Genomic DNA, 11115 nt, shown 5'->3' with positions numbered 1-11115 from the left:
CACTTACATAATGTTGATTGACTAGATGATCATTTGTGGAAAAGTGAGTGGAAGGGTTAAGTTTTTCCTTTGGGGAAGACTTAACCCGGACAACTAAATCGGAAGTTTAAAAAATATTATTATGGAACGTAACCAAAATTTTCAGTACAATTAAGAAATTATTTCGGCAAATGGAGATGAAATTTCGATGGTTTTTTTTTCGACTGTCACTATTTAAAAATAATAAAATTGAACTTTGCACAATGAAAAAATAATCTTTCTATTGAAAACCCCTGCCCTTCGCGCACAGACAACATCCATTCAAATGTCAATGTGACAGCTATTTGTTTACATCTGTTCACCAAGTTCCAGGTGGTTTCTGATCTGTGCTATTCATATCAATTTTATATCATTCAAAATGGGCATTCACTTTGAAAGTGAATATGAGTTCAAAATATATCATTCCCTTAAAATAATACGTCAGTTTGATTGGCTGTTAAACTCTTTCGTTTTGGTATGTATTTATGTTATCATGTCACTGTAACAATAACTTATCAATATCGCAACGATTTACAGTAACTATTAACTAGGTCAAATAGATCTTGTGGATTTTGTAGATCTATTAAATTTACTTATGACAATACTGCTATCAGCCTTGTTTATAACCTGTATTTGGAATTTATAGGATTTTTTCGTGGATGATCACTGGAACCAGCTTCCACCTTCTTGGCGAGAGGCATTTGAAAACATGGAGCCGTCTGATCTAGGAGAGATATTAATGGGGGGAAAACCAAAAAATAATATTGTGCTACCCCTTTCAGTTTTAGCTTTGCTTCGCTCTATAAAATATTTGACAATTTCACGAGAAAAATCAGCCAATATTATGAAAATAAAAAACAGCAAAAAAACAACTGTTGAAGGAGAAGAAATGTGTGATACGCATCCTAGTCTTTTAAAATTATTTTCCAAGCATGTTAAAAGTAAGAAAAGGCACGAGATATTATTGATATCAAAGCTGGTTGCCAGCGTGGCAGAAGAGGAAGAGTGTTATTCGGTGGTTGATATTGGATCAGGCCTCGGTCATCTAGTTCGAGCACTGTCCTATAGGTATAATCTGAATGCTGTTGGAATTGAGGGGCAAAGCAAACTGACTCTTGGAGCCAGGTGATAAATTAAATTTATACTTCTACATATTATAATATTAATCTTCATGTGCACCCTTAATAAACTAATATGTATATTTTTTTAAAGAGGTCTCGATAATGAATTTGAATCATTTGTATTAAAACATCTGCAAAAAGAGTCAACTTTTAAATTCGGCAAACCTCAACATTTGAACTTAATGTTGACTCCAGAAATACAAGGATCTGTTCTGTCAGAGTCATTAACCAAATACATTGGTGAAGACGGCTTTGGAATTGTTGGTCTTCACCCCTGCGGAGATTTAGGACCATTACTTTTGAGGATGTTTGCAGAAACTCCTGGAATTAAGTTCATATGTATAGTTGGCTGTTGCTTCAATAAGTTATCATGCCATGGAGACAAATTCAGAGGGTATCCGCTTAGCGACTTTACTTCAAACATAGAAAACAATGAATTATCCTACGAAAGCCGTCAAATAGCCTGCCACGCTATCGAGAGCTACTGCCAAAGACTCGTCAAAGGATTATATGAAGATTTACAGGTTGACATAACATTTTTTACAGTAAATATCCAGAATTGCTGGACACGGTTAAGATGCATAAATTATGTAAAAAAACACTTTTTATCAGTTTAACAACTATAGTAAACTTGTCGAATTCCGCTACATGCAATGACTCTTTAAAAAAACAACACTTCATTTTAACTTAAATATCTAATGGAGAAAACTTTTAAGTCAGGGGTTTAAGTAAACATGCACAAAATAGGTTTTTAGGGTTATTATAATAATTTATGCGTATTTCCTAACCTGAGAACTTTACTTTCATTGAGAAAACAATGGAACTTTTGCATCTTTTACCCACCACATAATTAGTTATTTCTTATAGAAATTAAGTTAAAACGAAGTGCAATTTTTATATTTTTTTGCGTATTAAGCGTGCAATGGAATTTCAGAAGTTTAATACATACAATTATTTATATCATCGGAAATGGAAAATAATGAAATTTTAATAGCTATTTTGCTAAACATATGGATACTTGACGACTTTTGTTCATGCCATGTTTTGAAATAATAATACGAAAATAGGTTTTTTAGGTTAGTTTTTTTTTTATTGATAGTAAAAACTAACCTTAAAACTCATAATAAGTATTAAAATGCATTATTTCCGGTGACTAAAATAGTTTCCTCATTTAGAATGATAAAAAGTGTTTTTAGAATAATTTGTGAGTATTAACCACGTCCAATAATTCTGGATATTTACCATTTTTTACTAATTAATATTTTAAGTTCCTATGCAATTTTATTTCTCCCAATTTAGGGAACCAATACAAATGATATTTTTGGACAACTTAGGGGAGCGAGATGGATTTGCCAAAATGATATAAATAAAGCCTGTGACAGACCACGCTATATTCTTGTGGGTTGGCCTATTTCAGCATATCGCTCGCCATAACAATACTTTGTATGAACCAATTATGCTGGGATTGTATGGCGAGCGATGTGCTGAAATAGGCCAAGCCATGATGCGTATAGCGTAATCTGTCAGCCCCATTATCTACTAGGTATCGCAATAAATATTTAGATCAGTTTTAAGGTTTTTCACAAAAAATATCTTTATTCATCAATCAGGTCTTACCAAATAAAACATGTCACTTTTTTTATAAACACTATGGTAGATATGTGTGACCAATAATAGATTTGTTAAAAATAAATGTTATGAAATATTTTTGTAACACACGTAATATGTTCTAGAAAACATATGAAAAATATATTTTCTCGATTGATTCCAAATGACTACTTCAAAGATAGTCAAGTTACACAACAATGTTTTTTACAGTAACGATAATTTGGTGGTAGCATTCGAATATGTATTACTTTAAGCTTACAAAAACACACAAAAACAACATTAAAGGAACAGTATATTATTTTATATGCCCAGACATAGTAACAGATTTATATGCCAAGACATAGTGACAGATTTCAGAATTGTAAATAGAACAAGATTTTAAGTTCAAACCTACATTCTTATAATTATGTGTAACGTCCCATAAGAATGTTTGAACGCAGGGTTATAAATGAAATAGATTCATATACACTTTATGTTATCAATTTTACAACTTTCCAATATAAAGATTAGATATAGATACAAGTCAGTGCATTGAAGTAATGTGTATTTAAAAATTTGGTTTTCTTCCGAAAACTTTACTTTAAATCAATTATCTTAGCCATATTTTTCTTAAAAGTAAATAATTTGTGCAAAAATGCAAGATGAAATGCTTTAGTTTTGTGACAAGGGGAATCTTTTTGGCACCGTGACTTTCTAGAAGTATGTTATGCTGCGTGTACGCTTGCGATTCAACTTTGGCTCGTAAATGTATACGCAGCATTAGACAGTTAGGTTAGTAATAAAGGTTTATATAACTAATTATCGTAGTATGATTTCATTACACATGTGTACATTATTAGAGCTATTTATGCACAGTTTTATATGTATGACAGGAATATCTGCAAATGTCTTTGAATAGAAGAAATATTATTAAGAAAATATAGTAAATGTTAAATACAATAAATATTGTGAAGGATTTTGTTTTGATAATAATATACATTTAGATACAAATTCAATATATATTTACAAAGGTAATAATTTGGAAGATTTATTTTAAAAATGATTATTTGAATTCCATAGAATAAGAGAGGTACATTTTCATCATTCGTTTCAGGTTCACGCGTACAGAGCTTTGCTAGAAAAACTACTGGTTACTAAATGGCCTAGTATGAAACACATGGGGCTAAGAAGCATCAAGCACACTAACACGCTCACATTCCAAAGGTTTGACTTTCCTCATTAATATGAAACACTCTTACAAAAGTTACTTACTTTATACATCACTCTCTAACCGAATGTACCACACATTAATAACTGCATTGGTACAAATTCTTATACATAGTATTTTTACATTGTACAGCATTTCTTAAGGGATTAAATACATGTCTGGTAATTTTTACTTTGGGAATACGTGCTGGACTTAACGATAAGATGAAGAAGCTATATCTTGGGACATCACATTATATTGGTTAGGGGCCGTTCAAGTATTATGTAAGCACTATAGGGGGGCAGGGGGGTCTTTGCTTTGCTTATTTTTGATGACATGGGGGGGTGGGGGGGTCGAGATAGTGATTACGTCAGCACTGCTCAGCAGTAGTTATTTTTTTTTACACATTGGCAACCTTGAAAACCGAATACATATTCGGGGATTCCCACAAATAATTAATACGTTTAGGCACTCGCTTAAAAAACAGAATACATTAACAGAAAAATGCATATAGGTACCAATTTTTACGTAAGCATGGGAGGGGGGGGGGGGTAAGACCTTGCTTACTTTTGTTTTGGAGACAAGGGGGAAGAGGGGGTAAATAATTGTAATAAATCTGCTTACGTAATACTTGAACGGCCCCTTATTACTTCAATCAGTTGGTTGACCAGTCCACCATCTTTGCGCAACTTTTCCACTTACAATGGATTTAGTAAAAGTTTTTTTTTTTAAATATTGTCAGGTTGTTCGTACCCAGGGAATGTTTGTCTTTCTTTTAAAAAATGAAAAAGTAAATTTTTTAACAGGTTGTATCATTTCAGGTATTGCGAAATAGCCACTGAAAGAATTGGAGTAACACTAAGCGAAGAGGACACTTCTACAGAATTTATAGACAATTCTTTGAAAATGTGGAAGAAAATTGTTATACTTTACACGTTACGGCTCATTTTAGGACCACTCGTTGAGTCCATTATTCTATGGGACAGGGTGCTAAGCCCTAGAGAAAAGGGTACAATACATTTTTTAATTACTTAAAATTAATATTATTTATATATTTGGTATATAGTATATGTCATCTTTGCGGTAGTAATATCTGTTTTGGGTAAACGGAACATATGCTATAATCTAACGTAGACGGCGCTAATTTAATTATTTTTGGAAAAAAACATGTTTTGCAAGTTGTGCTTTGAAATATTAAGATGAATTATTTGTTTGCGCATGTACATACGTAATATGAACATGAGTAAATAGTTTTGTCCGTGTAAAAACTAAATTCTTTCAAGAGAGGCGTACAAATACAATATTTTATCGATGATTCAATCCAATATTGTATTTGTACTCTTTTCTTGAAAAAATTAAATTATTAATTAAATTTAATACGAAAAAAAACTATTTAATCATATTAATATTGCGTATGTATAGGCACAAACAAATAATTAGTCTTAATATTTTAAATAATAACTTGAAAAAAATGTATTTTAATTAAATAATTAAATAAACGCCATTTATGAATGCGTAGATTGTAACGTACATTACGTTTAGCCTTAAACAACAATTTTCAGAAGCAATTTATTGTTACTTGGTTCAATTCACCTAACAATATTTTTTATGTCTGTTCATCATTTGAAAACTTGTTTTCTTTTAAAATTAATGTGACAGCGCATTAGAATTCCAGCTGCTCGGTAACAGTGTAACTACGAAATATCCATTTAGGGAATATTGTTAAATGTCTGAATTTACCAAATGCTGTCGTGAATTAATCTATAACTTAATACGTCAGAAGCAAGATTTTGAAAATTGTATCATTCAACATATATTACTGACACAAAGACGATTTATTTAATTGATAATATTCTCCATCACATAAATACGTTATAAAAATTAAAATACAAATAATTATTTATGACTAGAATATTCTCAACTTAACAGCAGTTAAATTATTTGAGAAGTAAAATAAGATTAATATTATTTTAAGGTGCTGCCTGCGATGTCCACGCTCTATTTGACCCGCTGATTTCACCAAGGAATCACATATTGATTGCAAGAAAAATTGGAAAATAAAATAATATTACGAAATAAAACACTCAACTTTGTACGACCCAACTAATTCGTCAATATATTTATCGCCTAAGAGTTCAGCTTATATCTAAACTCATCAGGGCAACTATTATTAACCAGATAAGCAAAACCGATAGGCAATTAAAAAATCCATAAATAGTGGTTCAACCACAAAATAAAGAAAAACACAAGAAATGTTTCATGATCCAAAGGTCTGGCTAATCAGGCCGTAAATTTTAAATACTGAACTGTGCTTCATCATCATTATGAAATCCAAATGGAGTGGTGAGGCACAATGTCACGCAAGTTAAGAGGGACAGAATGTGTACTAAATGGGCCAGTACCTAAAGGTATTAAGTCAATGGCGACATTGATTTCAGAGATGTGCAAAATGGGTACACAAAACCATTTGAAATGCAAAATGGAAATGGGTCAAAACTTTTCCATTTGAAAATGCAAAATGCAAATTACCTATTTTCAAGATGCATTGAAAATGCAAAATGGTTTCTCAGGTCAAACAATTAAAATAATTATAGAATTTTTAAACAATTTTGTCATTTAATAATGGACATCAATGTAGAACAAACATATTACATGATGTTAAATCCAAAACACACCACGACTATACATTATGAAACCACAAAAAATTGCGCGGGACTAATGTTGCCAACGTAAAAACATAGAAACTGTTATCTAACATTTAATATTACAGCGTCATGGCCCCATGTTCAGTATTTGAATCAGTATTTTTTGTAATGGTATCACTCAATTGCCAAGGCTCCTACCAGGGAGCAACTTAACAAATGTAAATTATCTCTCATAGCGAGGTTGAGGACCGACTGATATTTGGGGCTTATGAAAAGATGAGTGGAGATAGTAGGAAGAATGTTGCAAAAAAGCATTTAAAATGGAAAATGCATTTAGAAAATGGAAAATACCCATTTTGCATTTTGCATTTCCATTTGAAATGGATTTATTTGAAATAAAGCACATCTCTGATTGATTTCTAGTGTGTAATGTAAAAGGGTTCAACCAAGTTGAGCGTTTTATTTCATATTACATAATTTATAACATAATGTCAAACAACAAAGTGATGAATTCTTATGGAAGTAAAATATTACCGATTAAAAAATATTAAATTACTACGGGTTTCATTAACTAGGTACTCTGTATCTTGTTTTAATTTATGAACTTAAGTATAATATTTATATCTTATCTTAAATATAATGTTCCTGATTGTATAATGTCTGGTAAATATACAGAAAATAGGGACACCGTTAATATGCACTTTTACTAAGCATTTTAGTTTCCGGAAATGGAAAATAACGCATTTTAATATCTATTTCGTAAAAAAACGGATAATTTGACGTCTTTTGTACATGTCATGTTTTGACATAATAATAATAATATTAAAAGTTTGTTAGGCTGATTTTTAATATTTTTTTAGCTAAGCCCAAACTAATAACCTATTTTAGGATAATAGGTTCAAATTTTGAGTTAAATAAGAAAAGAAAAAAATAACTTCAAAATTTTAACATTAACAACAATGGCCGCCAAATGAATAATCAATTTTAATTTTAACGAAATAACCATTAAAATGCATCATTTTCCATTTCCAGAAACTGAAATACTTACTTCTCATTTTTATATAAAAGACAGTGTTTTTTTTCTATTAAAAGTGTGTATTAACAGTGTTCATATTTTCTGTATATTTACCAAAAGTTAAAACAGATCCAACACACTACGTAAAATTATAGGAATACTACAATAATTATAAAGAAAAAAAGATAAATTAAATAAGAATAAGTGGAAATTATTCATAATCGAATAAAAGATTGCAAAGTAAAATAAATAATATAACATGACATATATCTGGGTTTATTGGTCCAGCCAAGGAAACGGTTTTTACCACTATAACCAATAACGTAACGACCATTTAACATATAATTAATGACACTTTTTTTTTTTCCACATGTAGCAAAACACTTTGTGGATATACATAATTAGAATAAAATAACTTTGTTTTAATACCACTTTATGGTATTAAATACATCATTCTAATTATTATATAATTAATGTATAAATTTATACATTTACAAATTTAAAGTTTAAAAAAAACCTAAAAACACTGCAAGATAATAAATAATTAAAATATTTGAAACCTTCCTATTGTCGTTTTTGGGTGATATAAAATAACAAATGAATTTTGTTGTATGTACATATTTGACATTAACAATTCATAATGTTCAGTTTATACATTTATCACATCGTAATTGCGTACTTACACCCACTCATGTTAAAGAAAACAAATTTTATTTTGTAATTTAAATACATGCTTTTGCTTCTATCACAAAATGGAAACTTAAGAACGATGGCCTAAATTTGTCTATAATAATCTGCAAGAAACAACGGTTTTAATTATTTTAATGTGAATACCGCACAAGAGATTATTCCCAACCGTCTGGAGCCAGTGAGACTATGGTATCTCCAAACGTGATATATTGAGACTTATGGTAGTGGAAAGGGGAAGAGGAAGATGGGGATGTACCTGGCTATTCAGATCTGGTCACCAAACATGGCTAAAGAAATTTCAAGTAACGTTTCGATACCGAATGATGGTCCTACATCAGGACGATACTAAGAGTATCTTCCACTATGGAAAGTGTCGCAAATATACTATATATTATTTTTAATGAATAAATTGTGAAAAACACTAATTAATCAAATAAAATTTACTTGTGCTCGCCGGGATTTGAACCCACGACCTCCATCGCTAGTCAAGCCTTACCCCTAAATTACGGAGGCCGTCAAAAAATTGTGTCGCTTAAAATATATTTCTGACAGTATTGTTTACAAATTGCGAACACCAAAAAACAACATAATTGAATAAAAAATCACAATCGAGGGTGCTACATACTTCCAAAGTTGGTAAAATAATGTTTTTTTCTCGTATTATTTGTATGAATTTAAAAACCAGATCGCTCTTAATTTTGCAGGAAATTACGCTTGAAATTTGATGTTTTTTGCAAAAACCGGTCAACTACACCTTGATTATGATTCAACCAATAGCAAAAAATATCTCTTCACTCTCTTTTTATTATCTCGCTTGAATATGTTATAACAACAAAAAAATATTATAGTATCTAACATCCAGTAGGCAAGTAACAGTTTTCATAATTTATCTCAAAACAGATATTTTTTTAGAGGTTATGACTTTGTAGAGTCATTCTGTATAAGTGCTGTTTAGTCTGTTTAATGTGGTAATCTTCTACCGGTAAAAATCATGAATTATATTCAAACGCATATTTGAGATATGGTTCAATACTGATTTAACAAAACCTTTGGGGTTATATTTTATTGCAGAATACATTAACATTTAATTTTTGATACAAATATTATTATACATTACTCTGTAGGTATTTAAATTACATTAGGCTTCTATCAAATAATTTAGTACCTAATGGAATTTAAACATGATAGTGTTTTACTACATACTTCATTGTTTACAATACTTATAATGAAATCTAATAATATGTATTATGTTATGTTTCATGCAACAGTAGGAATGTATGTAATTATGTAATACACTTTGAGATACCTTACATTATTTAGACATTCATTTACTCTGAGAGTTCTGCATATGTTTTTTTAAAATTATATAAAGGACAACACATTGGCACTTGAGGCAAAATATTTACTATGCAGTGGAAATATCTTAACATCAAATGTATGGAATCACAAGTTGCTTACAAAAATTAAAACAAAATACATACTTTTAATTAAAAAAAAAAAATTAAATTCCCTATGTAAAATGTCTATGATGAATACTAAAAAAAGTTTAAAATCTGCACAGTGTATGGAATTATAATAATAAACCAAATAGATTTGAAGCTTCAGAACTTTAGACAGGGAAAGTTGAAATAATTTAAATGAAAAATCGCTTCGTTCACATGGTATTATGGAGAATGTACAAAGAATTTTCCCATGGGAAAGAAATTTTTTTCCAGTATGAGATGTAGCGTTTGTCACTTCCCAGTCCTCCAAATATCCCTATGCAAAAAATCACGTCGATCCGTCGCTCCGTGAGGAAAGACAAACCAACACACTCATTTATAATATTATATTACTTGGGATAATTATTTTCATATCATTTTTGTGTCATCTGATTTCCACTGCATTTGATATTTCAAATGGGTTTTCCTATAATTAACTTTATACGTATTGCGTTTCATTTGTACAGATGTTCAAGACATTAAATGCAACTAAGTTTTAATTAACTCTTTGAAGCACAGATACAATTTTTTTCCAAAAACTGTTCAGCTTATTTTTATGAAATCTGATGTATCTTGAGGAATTAGGCGGTTATTCATCAATCAGATAACACAATTTTCTAATATGATTTATGATACTAATTAGAAGATAGTTAGTAAACTAACCAGAAAACTTAAAATATTTAAGACATATTAATTAGGTACATTAGCGAAATGTCATTCGTATAGAAGGAACAAAAGTTAGTAGATTGTATAAAATATTACATATTGTAAATACAGCAGAAATTTCCTTGTTATTCTGATTATTATGAATTCATATATGATTATTTATAGCTGCTTTTTGGGAATAGTTGTTTCAATGTGGTGGAGTGCACATGTTGCTTGGTGAGTGGTTCATTTATGGTTGTTTGTTTGTTGCAATAATGACAATTAAAAGTAAGTAAATTTTCTGAGTTTTAATATTTTTAGTTATCGTAATAATACTGTGAAGCCACCTTTTACCTACTAGTAAAAAGGTGAGTGGAAATTGTTAGTTTTGACCAAATAAGTCGTCACATGGATATTTTTATGTTTGATATTTGTCATTATTGCAGCAAACTAGCGATATCAGTACTATAATCATTGAGGTTGTCAGTGCAAAAGTGGCTTATGCCCAAATGTGACGAATGGAGATAAATGTGAACTTGTTCACTTAAAAGTCAAAAAGATGGGACTCGTGGAAATCCAAGTTTTTTTGTTTATTGACTTCGCCACTTCTGTTATATGAAAAATGTCATACAAAACTAACCGTTATTATCAATGACAGGTAATCTGGAAAGCTCAAATCAGATGGCGCCGGTGTAGTCGGCCGTAT

At 30.3% G+C, this 11115-nt stretch overlaps 1 protein-coding gene across 1 annotated transcript; it reads left to right on the top strand.

The window, feature by feature from the left end:
* The first annotated feature begins 340 nt into the window (after positions 1-340).
* On the top strand, positions 341-7148 carry LOC149425387 (methyltransferase-like protein 25B). Its single transcript, XM_089651106.1, has 6 exons — positions 341-493; positions 665-1143; positions 1231-1663; positions 3841-3950; positions 4755-4942; positions 5909-7148. Exons 1-6 carry the CDS (start codon positions 398-400, stop codon positions 5992-5994), a joined length of 1392 nt encoding a protein of 463 aa, XP_089507232.1. The 5' UTR covers positions 341-397; the 3' UTR covers positions 5995-7148.
* Positions 7149-11115: the final 3967 nt, after the last annotated feature.

The sequence above is a fragment of the Hesperophylax consimilis genome, chromosome 3 (genome assembly GCF_061612785.1).
Source record: "Hesperophylax consimilis isolate HC1 chromosome 3, BYU_Hcon_1.0, whole genome shotgun sequence".
In the NCBI taxonomy this organism is placed as follows: domain Eukaryota; kingdom Metazoa; phylum Arthropoda; class Insecta; order Trichoptera; family Limnephilidae; genus Hesperophylax; species Hesperophylax consimilis.
The sequence above is the reverse complement of the archived record's forward strand: the minus strand, read 5'-3'. Positions and strand labels throughout refer to the sequence as shown.